Below are 18,162 nucleotides of genomic sequence, written 5' to 3'. Positions count from 1 at the left end.
TGATAATTTTAATAATACTTAGCAACCAATTTGAACATACGTGTATTAAATGACGGGATACTAATATATGTGTCTCATTATCAAAACCGAATATTAATCAGAAAATATAAAATATGTAAACGAAGTTACCATTTTCAAACACTCAAAAAAAGACGAAAATTAATAAACGCTATATTTTTACAAAAACGTATAATCAAAATCAGTACATAATTCAAACATTTCACAATTTATCTAGTTAATTTAAACATGTGCATTTTACTCTCTTAAGTGTATATACGGAGTTGGCACGAAGCTACCACATTAGTTCGATGCACGCATGGTTTTATTTACTCGACGTATTTTGTTGAATGAAACTTTCCAAAGGAACGTGTTTTTTAAACCAATGATTAATTGTTTCTGATCGAATAGTAAAATGAAAATCGATTTGCAACTATTCTAAAGATTAAAATATTTGTCATATCCGTTTGAAAGATAACTAGGTAAATTTAAATATTTGAATTCATTTTTTATTTATTTTCATTTACCGTAAAAAGTGTAAGCCTTATTTTTCTTTTAAAAATATTTATGAATAACGTTTTAATAAAAAAAAACGCATTGAAACATTTGATATAATTTCAAGTGTATATAGGTCAATAAAAATGATGGCTCTTGAATTTCAGTCGCTGCGAGTGTGCATCAGTAAAGCTCACTGTTACAGCAACAATTTGTTAATTTAGATGATAGATCAAACATTCATACATAGATGTATTATGCGAATAATAATCAAACGAGACTGAGGTCGCACCGCAAGTTTACCGCGAGCAAAATCAAACGACAACAAGCCGGGCTATATGTGTACATACGTACGCATATACCTACATGTGTAACGCATGTAACGAATGTATATTATATGAGCTCATGAATAAGCTCCGCGTGACGGTACTTTATGTCCGTACACATGTGTACAACTTGTGTAGTGATTATTGTAAAGCTAGTTCGTGCTTATTTTTCTCATTCTATCCTTGAGTACTTTAATTTATTGTTCCATCATAAGTTTACCAATGAGAGTTAAACAATTACTTTTTTACCAATTATTGACGAGTAATATTGTGAATAAAGTATAATGCTCACGTTTTATTATCATTTCTTTATTAACTTTAAGAAGTTGAAATAATTATAAACTAAATGTGTAATATATTCATAGACTGAAATTTTAATTATTTTTGTTGCAGTATTTACACTAGAACAAACGACAATTACCATTCAACATGGGTGCAATGTTCAGAAGTGAGAAAATGGGCCTATGTCAGCTGTTTATTCAGCCTGAGGCTGCTTATCTTTCTGTATCAGAAATTGGAGAGACCGGAACTGTCCAATTTCGCGACGTAAGATCACATATGTATTATTTTTGCATAATAATATTGCAAACTGCTTTTCCATAAAAAAAAATGTACATTCATTTTTGTAGCTTAATGGTGACGTAAATTATTTTCAACGTAAATTTGTGAGCGAAGTGCGTCGCTGTGACGAGATGGAACGAAAATTGCGTTACATCGAGGCTGAAGTAAAAAAGGACGGTGTACCCATTCCGGATGATTTAGGTGAGCTGCCTCGAGCTCCAAATCCCCGCGAAATTATTGATCTTGAGGTTGGTGATATTTGTATTTTTTTATATTATACTGATCTGAAAATTACATTAATGGTAATAACAATAGGCTAGAATTGAAAAAACGGAGAACGATATTCTAGAGCTCAGTCAGAATGCGGTTAATCTTAAGAGCAACTACTTGAATTTTCTTGAACTGCGCCACGTTTTGGAGAAGACACAATGTTTTTTTACAGAGGTAGATAAAATCTAGTCCATCATGATATAAAATTCATTCGCTATTATAATGGTTGATGGGTACTCACGTTTTGTCGAAGAATCAAGGTTCGCTTTGTTTTATGTACCAACAGGAGGACAATGACTCGATGAGTCGTGCATTGATTAACGAGGAAAACCAAATCCAGAGCGCGACGCAACGTGGACGACTTGAGTATGCTATCAATGTGCTTAACAAAATGAAATATTACACCTTAAAATGATATGTTTGTGCAGATTTGTTGCTGGTATGATCAACCGAGAGCGTATGCCTGCTTTTGAACGCATGCTCTGGCGAATCTCTCGAGGTAACGTTTTCCTGAGACAAACTAGTCTTGAAAAGCCTTTGGAAGACCCCAGTACGGTAAAAAAATTTTTAACGAATCTTAATTTTCTCAAATTAACTCCTCGAGACAAATTTCAAGTTTTGTGAAATACATTTCAGGGCAACGAGATATATAAAACGGCTTTTGTTGCATTTTTTCAAGGCGAACAGTTGAAAAGTCGGATTACTAAAGTTTGTAATGGTTTTCATGCCTCCCTCTTTCCGTGCCCAAGTAATCACACTGAACGTACAGAAATGACCAAAGATGTTGCCACTAGGCTCGAGGATCTGAATTTGGTACTAAATATACCATTTAATATAAACGATTCTTTGAGCAAATCGATAAAACATAATTTGGGTTTCTTAGGTTTTAAATCAAACTCATGATCATCGTCAGCGAGTATTGCACAGTGTCGCTAAAGATTTGCCCATGTGGATAATCATGGTCAAAAAAATGAAAGCCATTTATCACACTTTAAATCTCTTCAACATGGACGTGTCGAAAAAATGTTTAATTGGAGAATGTTGGGTACCAGTATCCGATCTTCAGACAGTGCAAAATTGTCTAGCCGAGGGATCGGTAAGTTTTTAAAAGTTTATTCCAGAAAAAAATTCGTTTGTTTCTAATAATTATCATATATTTTCTAGAGGCAATGTGGAAACTCCATCCCATCATTTTTGAATTTAATTCAAACGGATGAAAACCCTCCTACGTACAATAAAACAAATAAATTTACCCAAGGATTTCAAACTTTGATTGATGCTTATGGTATTGCATCGTATCGTGAAGCCAATCCCGCCCTCTACACTATTGTAACTTTCCCATTTTTGTTCAGCGTCATGTTTGGAGATGCTGGCCACGGTAAGTGCACAGGTTGAACTGAAACTTTATTTTACAAACTCCGTGTATGTTTAAAATTAAATTTTCAGGAGTCATATTATTTTTATTCGGTCTCTATATGGTTACCCAAGAGGAAAAATTAATGAAAAGAAGGTCAGGCAACGAAATTTGGAACATATTTTTCGGTGGTCGTTACATCATTTTAATGATGGGATTATTCTCGATATATACCGGTATAATCTACAATGACATATTCTCCAAATCAATGAACGTATTTCAATCTAATTGGAACGTAAGCAACTATAAAGTAAATGATGTTACGTCTCAAAAGTCTATTCAACTGGATCCAAAAACTACCTATTGGGGAAATCCTTATCCCATCGGTATAGACCCCGTGTGGCTGTTGGCAGAAAACAGAATCATCTTTTTAAATTCATATAAGATGAAACTATCCATAATATTTGGCGTCGTTCATATGATTTTTGGAGTCAGTGTCAGTGTCATCAATATTATACATTTTAAGAGGTACGCGAGTCTGTTCCTCGAATACTTGCCGCAACTACTATTTTTGGTATTGCTTTTTGCATATTTGGTGGCTCTTATGTTCTTGAAATGGTCTCTGTATTCTGCACAATACACAGGTTAGATTTGTCAATTAATTTTTATTTTATTTACTTTGTCTATGAAATTATTAAAAGCAATACAATATAAATTAATCATTAATAGGTGATTTTTCTGAAAGTTGTGCGCCATCGATTCTTGTAACTTTCATAAACATGATGCTCTTTGGTGACAAACCAACCCCAAACTGTCCCGACGAAATATTCGAAGGTCAGAAGACAATGCAAAAAGTATTTGTATTTGTTGCTCTTGCTTGCATTCCCGTGTTATTGTTTGGGAAGCCAATTTATTTCATTGTCAATAAAAACGCCACGAAGCGCAAGGTTTATGTAAGTTGTTATGACATTAAAAAAATTTTTTTTTGAGTGCAAAGATTTAATACAACAATTTTTTTCCAGACCAATGGAACAACTTCTCAAGATATCGAATTGCAACCAAATCCATCAAATCCAAATCAACCTGGCGCTGGACACTCTGATAATCACGATGGTGATGGATCATTTGGGGAGTTAATGATTCATCAAGCAATTCACACGATTGAATACGCATTGTCTACAATATCCCATACAGCTTCGTATCTTCGTTTATGGGCCTTATCTTTGGCCCATGCTCAATTGTCAGAAGTCCTTTGGAATATGGTTTTAAGTGCTGGCTTAGGTGCTAAGGAGGGTGAATACAAAAAAGCGATTTACCTGTTTCTAGCATTTGGAGCCTGGTCCTTCTTCACTCTTGCAATATTAGTAATGATGGAGGGTTTGTCTGCCTTTTTGCATACTCTGCGCCTGCATTGGTGTGTACTTTTGATATTTTTTGTCTCTGTTTCGTATGATAATTGAGTAATAATTGATTTGACATTTTCAGGGTCGAATTCATGAGCAAGTTTTACGCTGGCGAAGGTTACCCTTTCCAACCGTTTAGTTTCAAAACGATTCTAGATTCTGAAGAACCTATAGATACCGACTAGCATTTAACAAATAATCAAAAAGAGGATCTTCCGCTTGATTATTCAATAAGAATTCATTATGAAGCTACGTAATTTTTAATATTTTGATCGTAGCTTTCAACTTTAACATTTGTTGAGAAAAATGTTTACTAATGTGGCAAGTGCTATTGTAAATAAATTAAGATCATTCTCACTCGAGATAGTTCGCAAACAATGTATTAAGCGAACTTTATCTACACGTTTTTCGTTGCTTCATTTAATTAAATGAAAAAATATTAAACGCAACTGTATACCTCGCTGAAAAAAAATCGTGTTCATGAAACTGTAAAATTTTGTAAATATTAATGACGTAGAATTTTCCAAAAGAATTAAAAGCAATTATAGAAATCGTTATATTAATTTTACCAAGGTATTAGAGCAATCTATGTACAATTTTCACATGGAATTGTGTTGAATTCGAAATGTTTTTACAGACACGATGGTACTTTACACATCGTAGTATATTTTATGTTTTACTTCAAAATCTCTAAATTAATTAGTTGATGAATAAAGCTGCTAGCACAAATACTTGTCAAAGTCTGGACAAATTCAAATTAGAACAAATCAAATTAATTATCCTTGTTGATATTTTCGATAAATACAGAAAGGAAATAATAATTTGAATTGATTCGATGTAAAATACTTTATGAATAATTGAATTATTCAATTTTTATTGTAAATTATTATAAATATTTTATTAATAAAAATTTAAAAGGAGATATAAATTTAAAACTTTTATAAACATAAATTTATAAATAATATATTATATATAGGGTCTTAGACAACGAGTATTTTGTACGTGAAAATGTTAATATTTGAATAATTTTATCCTGTGATAATAATCATTTGAATAGTAAATAAATAATTCGAAAAAAGGAACGTAATGATGTAAATGCTTGTACACGTTCGGTTAGGCCGTTCAGAATCTATCGCACATGAAATATTTTATGATACAATAAAATGCAAACATTTTGAAACTAAAAATTTTAAAAAACTTATTTAAGACTACATCTTGTGCTTATTCAAAATAGTATCAATAAATAAATTAATCATTTTTTGAACCTCAGTTGAAAAAATTCGTTACACGGGAAAACTATGACTCGAAACAAAGATAGTATCTGATCAAAATAAAACTATATGTGTTTTCAAAATTCGTAGCACTTTTTCTGGTAAGTAATTTCTTGAGATTTATTTTTGACTTATATTTATTGATTATCTAAAATGTCTATACAGGGGAAAATTTGTATACGAAATGGTAGTGATTTTTGAGTTTTATAAACGAATATCATCATTTTTGAGATATCTCTAGGGTTATTTGAAAAAAGTTCGTAGAAGATTTTCCCCTAAATAGCCAAACCCTTTATATTAATTTAATAAAATGTGTTCAATTCAAGCTCATGCAATCAAAAAAATTACCATAAATTTTTGAAACGACCCTGTATTGCAAATTAAATAAATAAAAACTTTCAATACATATAAATGAAAGAAAATTTCAGTGATACGTTATTTTTTGCACATGTTTCTATAGAAAATTGACTCGAATTCTTATTACTTCTTCTGTATGAATCTCATTTTTAATGAATTAAATTATACTAAGCATTGTGTATAAAACAAAGTGTAATTGTGTTATTCTATTCACAAATTGATGAAAATAATATAATTCAAGAATTAACAAGTTAAGAACAATATAAAAATTAATGCCATTCTAATACATTTAAAGTTGTTTTTACAACGTCGGGCCGAAAATGTTTTACCTTACAGCTGGGAAGATATAACTCCGCTAAAAAAAGAGGGGGGACGTCTTATCTCATACTGCGATGAGTAGGAGATTGGAGGCTACTACATATATATGTGTATATAGATGTATGAACGATTCGTTATGGCTTTTAGTATGTGACTTCGCGTAGGTGAATCAGGTGAGTGGCGCGAGTCAAGTTGAACGTGCCTGTGAAATTCCGTCAATCACTGTCTTAGAAATAGAAAAATAATTACTGGGACTGTTTTGGATTTGAACACGTGAGTGATCTGCAATTTCTATTTTGTTCTTATTTACTTTACTGGGACGTAAATCAGTGCCAGTTAGTAGATTTACACGATCTCTCTCATTTTAAGTGGATCTAACATTACATTACATTTGATCAGTCAAATATCTACCATATTTTATCAAATTAAGTTTAAAAAATATCGTACTGCAACAATACAATACTTTTTTTAGGTAATAAGAAAAGTTTACATTTTAAAACTAAACTAAAACAAAGATTTTCAAAGGCTTATGTAGTCCGACGCGCTTATCGTAGTCATGTGAGGCAGCACGAGTTCAACTTAAATTTCAAAGCGTCTGTCTTATCTAAGTTACGCATCTTAATTACTCTATTCTCAGATGCTTATTTAAAGCAATTTATTTTTTACAAGAATAATGTTTTTTTTCGATTCACCAACAGATTTGATTAAAAATTAATATGATGTAAGAAGGAAACTGAACAGTAACTCGCTCGGTAATCACTCGTGACTCCACGGGGTTTCGACAAACAATGCGCAAACTTAAACATTGTAATGCGACCGACCTAACGATGCGTAGTTATGAAAGTCTTTAAGCGATCATATTGATCTACTTAAAAATTTCCAAATTTCACTCTCTAAATAAAATAATAACTACTTTTTAAGATTTATGATTGGGTGGGGCAGTCACTGAGATTCACGAAATCATTATTATGTTACCATACGATTCATCAATTTCACTTACTATTTTATTATCGTAACTGATAATTTAATTGATTGATAAAACGTCACTACTTTATGGTTTCAAATATTTCAAAACCAAATATCCTGAAAAATTCCAAACATTCCAAAATCATTGTTATTAATATAGCTCACTTATAATCACATGACAGCATTGTGTACACTGCAAATATAAAATCATCCTCAGCACTAATTGTCCTATAGTTAGTGATGGTTACTAGAGCGCCATAGTCGATCGGTTCTAGTACGTATCACTTTTACCTACAAGTAAATTTAATTTTTCGATTGAACAAACATTAGAAAATCTAGTTGTATCGACAGAAAAATCTGGTAGCAGCTACCAATGTCAATCGTTAAGTTTACTACAGTTCTCTTGTAGACATTACACTTTTATATTTTTAGTGTACTACAACTATGAAAAATCTATGATTTACATTATTTTACAGATCAAAAAAATAAAACATTCTCCAAAATGGGAGCAATGTTTAGAAGTGAAAAAATGGGCCTGGCCCAATTATTCATCCAACCCGAAGCCGCTTATCTCTCTATATCGGAAATTGGAGAGACAGGAAAAGTTCAATTCCGTGATGTAAGTACAATACTAAGAGTAAAAATTAATTCTTCATTTGAGGATCATTATGGAACGTATTCATTTGTTTTGTTTTAATTTACAGCTGAACAGTGAAGTCAGCCTTTTTCAGCGAAAATATGTCCATGAAGTACGCCGTTGTGATGAGATGGAACGAAAATTGCGTTTCATTTCATCTGAAGTAGCCAAACATGATGTCCTAATTCCCGAAACATTTGGACCAATGCCTCGTGCACCTAATCCTCGTGAAATCATCGATCTTGAGGTTTGAAATTGATGCGTTTAAAAATATTAATTAAACTTGATGAAAAAATAACTTGCATTATTTTCAGGCCAAACTTGAAAAAATAGAGCATGATGTTCTCGAGCTCAATTCGAATGCTGTCAATTTAAAAGCTAATTATCTCAAAGACATTGAATTACGCTATATTTTGGACAAAACTCGCATTTTCTTTTCTGAGGTACTATCAGCATTCTTAAATGAATTCATCTATACTATCTATGCATTTGAAAAATAATAAGTTCATATTTTATATTTATAAAAATCACTCTTATGTTTTATCAATTACAGGCAGATATGGATACAATGGGCCGCGTATTCAGCGAGGAAACCCAAATCCAACACTCTACTCAACGTGGACGCTTAGAGTAAGCTACTATTTCAAAAGCATATGCATCATTTGGAATCATTTTATATTTTATTTTTTGACACGAATGTCATTTTAAATTTTAATCAAAATTATTAATTTTCATAAAATTCAATTATCATATTTAATCATCAAATTTACATTTTAATTCCATTTTCTTGAATTGGTTTCTTCATTTACTCATATTCAATAAGGAAGCATTGTATATAGGAAAATGTCAACTGTATTATTTTTATTTTTTAAAGTTTTGTTGCTGGAGTAATTGATCGGAACCGCATGCCCGCTTTTGAACGCATGCTCTGGCGCATTTCAAGGGGTAACGCTTTATTAAAACAAGCTGATATTGAAAAACCTTTGGAAGACCCAATTACAGTAATGTCCCAAAATTATTATTATTTTCATAGTCCAAAATGTATAAAATAATAAGAATCTAATTATAAATTAATTTTAAGGGCAACCCGCTTTATAAAACCACGTTTGTAGTCTTCTTCCAAGGAGAACAATTAAAATCAAGAATACAAAAAATTTGCAGTGGTTTTCACGCCTCCATCCATCACTGCCCAAGTAATCATACCGAACGCAAAGAAATGAACAAACACGTTCAAACGCGTATTGCTGATCTTGAATTGGTAAAATTTCTAATAACTTCGAGATGCATTTATATTTATTCAAAATTTATGATAATTAGGTTCTATTCTATTTATTTTAGGTTTTAAATCAAACTCAAGATCATCGCTACCGCGTTTTGCAGAGCGTGGCAAAAGATTTATCTACGTGGGAAATACAAGTTAAAAAAATGAAAGCAATTTATCATACACTAAACTTGTTTAATATTGATGTATCAAAGGAATGCTTAATCGGAGAGTGTTGGGTACCGATGGCTGATATTGGTTTAGTGCAAGAGTGCTTAGCTGAGGGAACGGTGAGTTATTGATTGTGATTCGTTTAAGAAAATTTATCTTGATTTATTATAGATGCCAAACGAGTATTATTCATATTGTTTTAACTTTTAATTAAAAACTCATATTATACGTTTATCAATCATTCTCATTAATTTTTCAGCGTCAGTGTGGAAATGCCATTCCATCTTTTTTGAATATACTGCATACAGATGAAAACCCTCCTACTTACAATAGAACAAATAAATTCACTCAAGGATTTCAAGTGTTAATTGATGCATATGGTGTTGCATCGTATCGTGAAGCTAATCCCGCCCTGTATACTATTGTGACTTTCCCATTTTTATTCAGTGTCATGTTTGGAGATGCTGGCCATGGTTAGCTTTTAAATAATTATGAATTTATACTCCATAAAAATCGTATGGATTCAAGATTATTCGTTTATTTTTCAGGGCTTATATTATTTTTATTCGGTCTCTACATGGTTACACAAGAAAAAAAAATATTAAAACAAAAATCTAAAAACGAAATATGGAACATATTTTTTGGTGGTCGCTACATCATTTTAATGATGGGATTATTCTCGATATATACTGGCATAATCTATAATGACATATTCTCCAAATCAATGAACATTTTTCAATCTAGCTGGAACGTAAGCAGCTATAATGAAAATTATATCAAGATTCATCATTCCGACCAATTGGATCCAAAAACTTCCTTTTGGGGGAATCCTTATCCCGTCGGCATGGACCCTGTCTGGGCTTTGGCTGAAAACAAAATTATCTTTTCAAATTCATATAAGATGAAACTATCCATAATATTTGGTGTCGTTCACATGATTTTTGGAGTCACTGTCAGTGTCGTCAATATTATACATTTCAAGAGATACTCAAGTCTGATCTTTGAATATTTACCGCAATTACTGTTTCTGGTATTGCTTTTTGCATACATGGTTGCCCTTATGTTTATGAAATGGATTTTGTACTCTGCACAATACCCAGGTAAGAATTCATTCATTTTTTTATCTTCGGTGAAGTTGATGATTTAGTAAAATTGAGGTAATAAAAATTAATTTTCAACAGGCGATTTTTCGGAAGGGTGTGCGCCATCGATTCTTATAACTTTCATAAACATGATGCTCTTTAGATACGATAATAAAGGAGAAACGATTGATAAAAATAAATTCCAATGTCCTGAAGAAATATTCGCAGGTCAGAGAATATTGCAAAAGACATTTGTATTTGTGGCTCTTGCTTGCATTCCTCTTATGCTTTTTGGAAAGCCTATATATTTTTTGTGTACGAAGAAATCAAAAAAATCGAAACCCATTGTAAGTTTATGACAAAACAACATTTCAACAATGCGATCTCTAATTTTTGAAATAATCAATATTTTATGATAGGCAAATGGGATGGGCTCCGGAGACGTTGAATTGCAACAAAGCAACGGTACAGCTAATCATGCTTCATCTCATGACGATGGTCATGGTGAAGAAGAATCATTTGGCGAAATGATGATTCATCAAGCGATTCACACGATCGAATACGTACTGTCTACGGTATCTCATACAGCTTCGTATCTGCGTTTATGGGCTTTATCATTGGCCCATGCTCAACTGTCAGACGTCCTCTGGAATATGGTTCTTAAATTTGGTTTCAATGCTGAAGAGGGTCAATATTTAAAAGCGATTTACCTGTTTCTGGCATTTGGAGCTTGGTCCTTACTTACTCTTGCAATTTTAGTAATGATGGAGGGTCTGTCTGCTTTCCTTCACACCCTGCGTTTGCATTGGTAAGTCTGGTTGTAATATCACTGATAGAATTTTATTAAGTCTGATAAAAAAATGATATAATTATTATTTTAGGGTCGAATTTATGAGCAAATTTTATAAAGGCGAAGGTTATATTTTCCAACCGTTCAGTTTCAAAAATATTTTAGATTCTGAAGAATCAACGGAAGATGATTAATCACTAAACAACGAGTTAGTAACAGATAATTTACATTTATTTGCTAAACTAGTTGTGATTATATAATGCAAATGTTTATTGTTATTTCCAAAAAATATTAACATTGTGAACCGGAAATTACCGCTTCAAGATGAATTATGTCTATGGATGTCAAACTTTCGTTATAAAAAATATAGTTCATTCCAAATAAAGAGAAGATTTGTTTCAATTAAATTTACGATTGATTTTAGTAAGATTCTCATTTTTCAGAAGTACACATTATTTGGCTTTTCACATAAACTTTCGTAGTATGGAGTCTGCGTGGCAAATCGCCCAATTTCTAATTTGTCAGAAAAGTTCATTAATGTCCCCATAAAAAATGTATAAAATAAGTTTTCAATGTATTTAAACTCTGGTTTCCAATGGCAAGGTCAAATGTACAAACACAATCATACAAACATTTTCTGCAGGAATAACAGAGGTCTGAGTGATTTATTGTTTAATTTTTTCAAAAAATTCAAAATGTCTCGTTTAAATGAAAAAACCAATGAGACCATTAGATTGTAAAGAAAAATGATACTTTCCTTCCTGCACACATCACCAAGACTTTTTATTTTCATTTATAGTTAGCTTGAAAAATATTTTTGTATTTTTTACAAAAAAAAAAAAAAATGAAGAAGTTACTTTTTTTCGATAAAATGCGAAGTTTCTAAGTAAAACAGCCAAATGCATTCGTTTTGCCAGTAAAGAGACATTGGAAAAATATTTTCCGCACTCTACCTTTTACGTATATGGAACGTGTACCCTTTACCTCTAGTACCGGTGCTCGTAGGAAGACCATTTTTTTATCCGACAATCGCAAGATGTCTAATGTATCTCAGAAAAGAATTTCAGTTTTTTACTTCCTAGAACAAAATATATAATGTATAAAGCAATAATGATTTAAAAGAAATTTTCGTCTGAAGGTTAGATTTGAAATGTTTTTTTCCAAATCAAGGGATAAAATGAGAGAAAAATGAATTTGCTCATAATTAGTTACTACGATTCAAGTAAAATAATTTCGCATTTTGAGTAATGGAAAGAGGCCTCAACTAAAAAATTGATTAAGCATACAAACACTCACTTATTTTAGGTGTCCAACATTTTAATGATTGAAAAATCTTTAAGTTATGAGATTTTTACCATGTAGTACATTATGTACATGTAAGTTGGGTACAGAATTGTATGTGCTAATTTTTATAAAGTTAATATTTATATTGATTTGGACCAATATTTCGTGTTATGATCAATTCAAAAAAAAAAATTAAGTAACAATTAGTTATTGATATAAAAATAAAAATAACATGAAATTTCATCCAAAAGAAATTAAATATTAATGTTGCATTCAATTCTTGAAGGCTTAGAAGGAAAATCCTCAAATTTTTGTAGCAAAATTTAGTATTTTTAATTAATGATTCAATTTTTGACGCAGATAAATTTAATTGATACCAGTTTTTAACCACTAATTTTCGAAGCCATTAATGAGTTTCATGTAAATAAGTATTTGTTTAAACAACGTGATTAATAGGTGAAACATTTATGAATTAGATTCATAATACCAAGTTGTTTGATAAGACCGATGACATTATTAAAACTGATATGGTTGCACATTATCTTACGAATGCGTATATCTGAGTGAATATCTGTATTTCACAACACTTATAAAATAATAAGTCGTGAGTAGGTTTACATTATTCGCAGTTAAGCTCTCAAATTTTCTGTGAGAAATGAAAAATATTAATTTCGTATTCCCCTAAAAACGAAGAAGTTGAACTCCTTTGAAAGAAAATATTTATCTAAATCGAATTTATTTAATGACTAGAACTTGTGTTCTGATAATTGTTAATTCAGGAAATCGATATGAAAGCGGATTCTTTTTGAGATAAGAAATACTTTTAATCATAGATATCATAAGATGCTTTGTCTAACTAGTATTGATAATGGCCTCAATGTAAGTGCATATATTTTGTTATGGGCCAAATGTCAATACTTGTTATGTTGTGGCAATCGAAGAAATCTGCGCAAAATTTAAGCAGAAAAGGAGAATTTATGTTACGGATGTTTATGTTTACACAATACTAAAGTGACTGTTAAGTGAATGGCTTGGAACCAAGGTGTTTGACATCGTTTGACTTGAGCTACTGTTGTATTACATTAATTCTTCGCTTAAATTTCAAGGTAAATCTTGCTTTTTATGAAACTTTTAAATATTATCGAATAATAGTAGTGGAGCTGCTTTAACTAGTTACATTAGATTAAATAACTAGTTAAAGAGCTTTTTTAGCTAGTTAGATTAGATTTAAAAATTTTTAATTTATAATTTGTCCAATATTTTTGACACATAACTAATAATTTACTAGTATACAAAATGGGTTCATTATTCCGAAGTGAAGAAATGAGCCTGTGTCAAATGTTTTTACAACCTGAATCAGCTTATTTGACTATTTCTGAAATTGGCGAAACCGGTGTTGTTCAATTTCGGGACGTAAGTACATGTTGTAAGAATTGCTGTACATCAAAAAACATAAAATTCTGTATCACCCATAGCTAAATGTGAATTTAAGTTCTTTTCAACGAAAATATGTTAACGAAGTTAGACGTTGCGAAGAAATGGAGAGAAAATTAAGGTATATTACTGAAGAAGTCAATAAAGACAATATAATCATCATGGACCTATTTGGACTACCACGTGCTCCTCTTCCACGTGAAATGATCAATCTAGAGGTTGATTGCTTATTGTCATTTTTATAATATCTGAAAAAATAGTGAATTGAAAATAATTAGTTCTTTTTATCGCGTTCTTAGGCTCAGATTGAGAAAACCGAAAGTGACATTTCAGAACTGACTCAGAATGCTAAAAATTTACAGCGTAGCGTTTTGGATTTAATAGAACTTCGCATTATGCTAGAGGCAGCTGATGTTTTTTTCGCTGAGGTAAAATAATGATCTCATAAGTTATAAGTTTAATATTTTAACTTATTATGTGAATTCATCTTTTTTCATAGGAAGATACCACTACGGCGACTCGTGCACTCATGACCGACGACAAAAAAGATGCAAGCGGTTGTCTCGAGTAAGTGAAGAAAAATTCATCTCCAAAATTGGTCAATAGTGTAAAAAAATTTCTGCTTATAGTTTTATTGCCGGAGTGATGCATAGAGAACGTATGGCAGCTTTTGAACGAATGATGTGGCGTGTTTCTCATGGCAATATTTTTCTTCGTCAAACAGATATTTCAGAACGTCTTAAAGATCATGCAACGGTAATAAGCTTTTAATTTATGCATAAACAGTCAAATGGACATGACTTAAATCTTAAAACTTCAAATATCAGGGAGATGACGTTTATAAAACTGTCTTTGTGGCATTTTTTCAAGGAGAAGAATTAAAAACCCGCATTAAAAAACTTTGTAGTGGCTTGCAGCACTGTCTATCATTGTACCCTTGCCCAAGTAACCATATGAAAAGGTTAGAGATTATAAGCGGTGTCAGTACTAGGATCGAAGATCTCAAAATTGTAAGTCTCAAAATAACCAGCTGCAAAAATAAATTTTTTAATAAACGCATCTATTACAATTTGAAATTGTTGAAAGGTATTAAATCAAACCCAAGAACATCGACTACGCGTTTTGCAAAACGTGGCTAAACAATTACCGGGATGGAGTATCGCTGTAAATAAAATCAAAGCTATTTATCACACTATGAATCTTTTCAACGTAGATGTATCGAGTAAATGTCTCATCGGAGAGTGCTGGATACCAAAATCCGATTTAGCAAAGGTGCAGACTTGTTTGAATGTTGGATCGGTAAGTAAATGATTCCCATTGAAACTCATCGTAACTATATAGTTTAAGAATCATAATGAGCAATGAATTTTTAGAGGGAAAGTGGCAGCGCAATCGAATCAATTTTCAACACTATTGAAACTGAAGAAAAACCACCGACATTCTATAAAACAAATAAATATACCAAAGGTTTTCAAATATTGATTGATGCGTATGGCGTTGCTTCTTATCGGGAAGCTAATCCTGCTCTTTACACAATAGTAACATTTCCATTTTTATTCAGTATTATGTTTGGTGACGCTGGTCATGGTACGTACACACAAGAATAATCAAACAAAGTAGAAAATATTTTATTAACAAAATAATATTACCTAGGGCTTCTCTTGTTCTTATTTGGACTGTTTATGGTGCTCAAAGAAAATGAATTATCAATGAAAAAGTCAAACAATGAAATATGGAATATATTTTTCGGTGGCAGATATATCATTTTATTAATGGGTTTATTTTCAATGTACACTGGTATTATATACAACGATGTATTTTCGCGATCGTTAAATATTTTTAGCTCTAGTTGGAATGTAAGCTCTTACAACGTTGAAGATGTTGTTAGTCACAAATCGATCAGTTTAGATCCAAAAATTTCGTACGCCGACCATCCATACCCAGTTGGCATGGATCCAGTATGGATGTTAGCGAGTAATAAAATAGTGCACCTAAATTCTTACAAAATGAAATTGTCCATCATATTTGGTGTAGTTCATATGATATTTGGCGTTAGTATGAGTGTCGTTAATATTGTGTATGTATCATCACAATTACTGTATCGTGTTAAATCGTAATTTTTCTATCTCAAATTATTTTTACAGGCATTTCAAAAAATACTCGAGTTTATTCTTCGAGTTTTTGCCGCAGCTATTGTTTTTATTAGTATTATTTGCTTACTTAGTTAGCCTTATGTTTTTGAAGTGGGTCATGTATAGCGGTTACAGAAAAGGTACGTATAGTAAAATCAGCTTTCAGTATAACATCTTTATTACATGCTAATTAACCGATACGCTCAGGTACGTACTCTGAGGCGTGCGCTCCTTCGATTCTCATAATTTTTATCAACATGATGCTCTTCGGCGAGAACAAGAAAAAAGAAAATTGCGAGGAATGGATGTTCGAAGGTCAAGACATACTGCAGAAGTTTTTAGTTGCCATTGCCTTAGTTTGTATACCTATTATGCTGTTGGGAAAGCCACTTTACACTTTGTATCGAAGGAGACAATTTTCAAACAACCAGCATGTGAGTAGTACCTATCGAAGCATTGCGAAAAAATAATCATAATGATTTTACGATGATTGTAGAAAAACGATGGAGAAAGCGAAGATATAGCTATGGATGAACTAAATGCAAATCTAGCTGCTAGCCCATCAACTACTCAGCTTATTGAAAGATCAAGTAAACACAAAGACGATTCTGCAAGCGAATTGTTCATATATCAAGCTATACACACCATCGAGTACGTTCTGTCTACCGTGTCGCACACAGCCTCGTATTTGCGCCTCTGGGCTCTATCATTGGCACACTCGCAGTTATCAGAAATTTTGTGGATCAAAATACTGCATTATGGGTTCATTTTTCCTTTACCATTTTATATTAATGGTTTTATTTTATCCATCCTCTTTGCTGCTTGGGCTTTTTTCACTTTAGCCATATTGGTTTTAATGGAGGGTTTATCAGCTTTTCTTCACACCTTACGACTGCATTGGTATTCAAATTTTTTTATACTTGTTATATTAAAATTTGATTGTCTGATGGAAATCGATATTTTTGAAATTGTTTTAGGGTGGAGTTTCTTAGCAAATTTTATGATGGACAGGGTTATCCCTTTCAACCTTTTAGCTTCAAAGCTTCAGACCACGACGACGATGATGAAGAAAATTCTAGTAATCATTAATATACAATATAATACACATTTTAACAACAAAGACTACTACTAAAATACCAAAACTAGTGAAGAAATTATTCTCTCATAAATTCAATTACTTTTATAATTATTTCGTGCCCTTTAACTTCTATTTACATCTACATAATAATTAAAGGAAGATTCTGTTAAATTCAGGCTGAGAAATATTTGAGCACCTATTACACATATTGTACCGTTAAAGGATTAATCACTTGCACACTTGGCTTTTGGCGAAATCATTTTATCTTGACCCTTGGGGCGTACACAACGCATATACATTGAAAACCTGTTTGCGGCATGCGAAGCAAAGTGATGCGTATACATACCTGAATTTCCGAGAAGATGTTTACGTGTTGCTTATTGAGCAAGTAAGGGTCGATCACCGCTGTTAAGTTCGATAATACAAACTGCGCTTGCGAGGGACATCTCGCTGCGCTGTGTGCATCTGAGTAAAATGTTTATAAGATTCTACAACTGCCGGCATTTTTCTGATTGCTACAAAAAAATGGTGCTGAAAATGTTAGTACTCATCCTTTCTTGGAAAATTGAAGTAGATCAATTATGTTATTTTATTGATCTTGGTTACATGAGACATTTGTGCATTACAAGCGGATGAAAGAGATGAAACATAGATTATATCATCATCAAAGTATTACGACATGAGAATGTTATTAAACTTTGAATTAAAAGCGCTGGCAAATGTTTTCACGTATGAAAGGGTAATGGATTATAAATCAAAATCATTTCATATCACGAACTTATCGCCCTGAAACAAAGGAATGCGTTAAAGATAAAATTGGAATAAAATTTAATTAATCTGAAACTATTTAATTGAAAAAATATTCCTGTAGCCAGCACTCGTACTATTCTTGAAGGAGAGATAACGTTCGGATCACTACTATTTTGTTTATTTCGAGACATAAACTTTTATGACATTATGATGGTGATGCAGTTT

At 31.9% G+C, this 18,162-nt stretch overlaps 3 protein-coding genes across 6 annotated transcripts; all 3 read left to right on the top strand.

Annotated features, from left to right (window-relative positions):
- The first annotated feature begins 891 nt into the window (after positions 1-891).
- Positions 892-4,591, top strand: LOC106648182 (V-type proton ATPase 116 kDa subunit a-like). 2 transcript variants are annotated; one of them, XM_023458629.1, is made up of 13 exons: positions 892-1,097; positions 1,212-1,364; positions 1,448-1,627; positions 1,695-1,823; positions 1,936-2,015; positions 2,078-2,204; positions 2,286-2,462; positions 2,533-2,745; positions 2,814-3,027; positions 3,096-3,647; positions 3,733-3,956; positions 4,026-4,417; positions 4,489-4,591. In XM_023458629.1, exons 2-13 carry the CDS (start codon positions 1,248-1,250, stop codon positions 4,589-4,591), a joined length of 2,508 nt encoding a protein of 835 aa, XP_023314397.1. In that variant the 5' UTR covers positions 892-1,097; positions 1,212-1,247. The 2 variants fall into 2 exon arrangements, with proteins under 2 accessions (XP_023314397.1, XP_014220358.1); XM_014364872.2 differs by having other exon boundaries at positions 1,903-2,015.
- Positions 4,592-6,503: 1,912 nt separating this feature from the next.
- On the top strand, positions 6,504-11,453 carry LOC106648205 (V-type proton ATPase 116 kDa subunit a-like). The gene is made up of 13 exons (XM_014364908.2): positions 6,504-6,625; positions 7,795-7,937; positions 8,023-8,202; positions 8,270-8,398; positions 8,509-8,585; positions 8,830-8,956; positions 9,037-9,213; positions 9,294-9,506; positions 9,647-9,860; positions 9,936-10,487; positions 10,569-10,816; positions 10,889-11,277; positions 11,351-11,453. The coding sequence occupies exons 2-13, from the start codon at positions 7,821-7,823 to the stop codon at positions 11,451-11,453; spliced, it is 2,526 nt and encodes an 841-aa protein (XP_014220394.2). The 5' UTR covers positions 6,504-6,625; positions 7,795-7,820.
- A 1,965-nt stretch (positions 11,454-13,418) lies between these two features.
- On the top strand, positions 13,419-17,283 carry LOC106648194 (V-type proton ATPase 116 kDa subunit a-like). 3 transcript variants are annotated; one of them, XM_014364886.2, is made up of 14 exons: positions 13,419-13,649; positions 13,832-13,956; positions 14,019-14,195; positions 14,277-14,405; positions 14,477-14,544; positions 14,607-14,733; positions 14,805-14,987; positions 15,064-15,276; positions 15,351-15,564; positions 15,631-16,054; positions 16,122-16,249; positions 16,317-16,543; positions 16,606-17,009; positions 17,087-17,283. In XM_014364886.2, exons 2-14 carry the CDS (start codon positions 13,840-13,842, stop codon positions 17,196-17,198), a joined length of 2,523 nt encoding a protein of 840 aa, XP_014220372.1. In that variant the 5' UTR covers positions 13,419-13,649; positions 13,832-13,839; the 3' UTR covers positions 17,199-17,283. The 3 variants fall into 3 exon arrangements, with proteins under 3 accessions (XP_014220372.1, XP_023314412.1, XP_014220373.1); XM_023458644.1 differs by lacking the exon at positions 13,419-13,649 and having other exon boundaries at positions 13,674-13,956; XM_014364887.1 differs by lacking the exon at positions 13,419-13,649 and having other exon boundaries at positions 13,866-13,956; positions 14,036-14,195.
- The last annotated feature ends 879 nt before the right edge of the window (positions 17,284-18,162 follow it).

The sequence above is a fragment of the Trichogramma pretiosum genome, unplaced genomic scaffold (genome assembly GCF_000599845.2).
Source record: "Trichogramma pretiosum strain Unisexual culture from Peru unplaced genomic scaffold, Tpre_2.0 scaffold24, whole genome shotgun sequence".
NCBI lineage: Eukaryota > Metazoa > Arthropoda > Insecta > Hymenoptera > Trichogrammatidae > Trichogramma > Trichogramma pretiosum.
Note: the sequence above shows the minus strand (reverse complement) of the source record. Positions and strands in the feature narration are given on the sequence as shown.

What these genes read in the sequence shown, in the direction of transcription:
- LOC106648182 (XM_014364872.2), top strand. Translation starts at nt 1,248, where the DNA reads ATGGGTGCAATGTTCAGAAGTGAGAAAATGGGCCTATGTCAGCTGTTT. An exon ending in GCGAAATTATTGATCTTGAG is followed by an intron (nt 1,628 to 1,694) that starts GTTGGTGATATT and finishes TAATAACAATAG; the next exon opens with GCTAGAATTGAAAAAACGGA. An exon ending in CCACGAAGCGCAAGGTTTAT is followed by an intron (nt 3,957 to 4,025) that starts GTAAGTTGTTAT and finishes ATTTTTTTCCAG; the next exon opens with ACCAATGGAACAACTTCTCA.
- LOC106648205 (XM_014364908.2), top strand. Translation starts at nt 7,821, where the DNA reads ATGGGAGCAATGTTTAGAAGTGAAAAAATGGGCCTGGCCCAATTATTC. An exon ending in CTTTGGAAGACCCAATTACA is followed by an intron (nt 8,957 to 9,036) that starts GTAATGTCCCAA and finishes ATTAATTTTAAG; the next exon opens with GGCAACCCGCTTTATAAAAC. An exon ending in GTATTGCTGATCTTGAATTG is followed by an intron (nt 9,214 to 9,293) that starts GTAAAATTTCTA and finishes TATTTATTTTAG; the next exon opens with GTTTTAAATCAAACTCAAGA.
- LOC106648194 (XM_014364886.2), top strand. Translation starts at nt 13,840, where the DNA reads ATGGGTTCATTATTCCGAAGTGAAGAAATGAGCCTGTGTCAAATGTTT. An exon ending in GTGAAATGATCAATCTAGAG is followed by an intron (nt 14,196 to 14,276) that starts GTTGATTGCTTA and finishes TCGCGTTCTTAG; the next exon opens with GCTCAGATTGAGAAAACCGA. An exon ending in CTTGTTTGAATGTTGGATCG is followed by an intron (nt 15,277 to 15,350) that starts GTAAGTAAATGA and finishes ATGAATTTTTAG; the next exon opens with AGGGAAAGTGGCAGCGCAAT.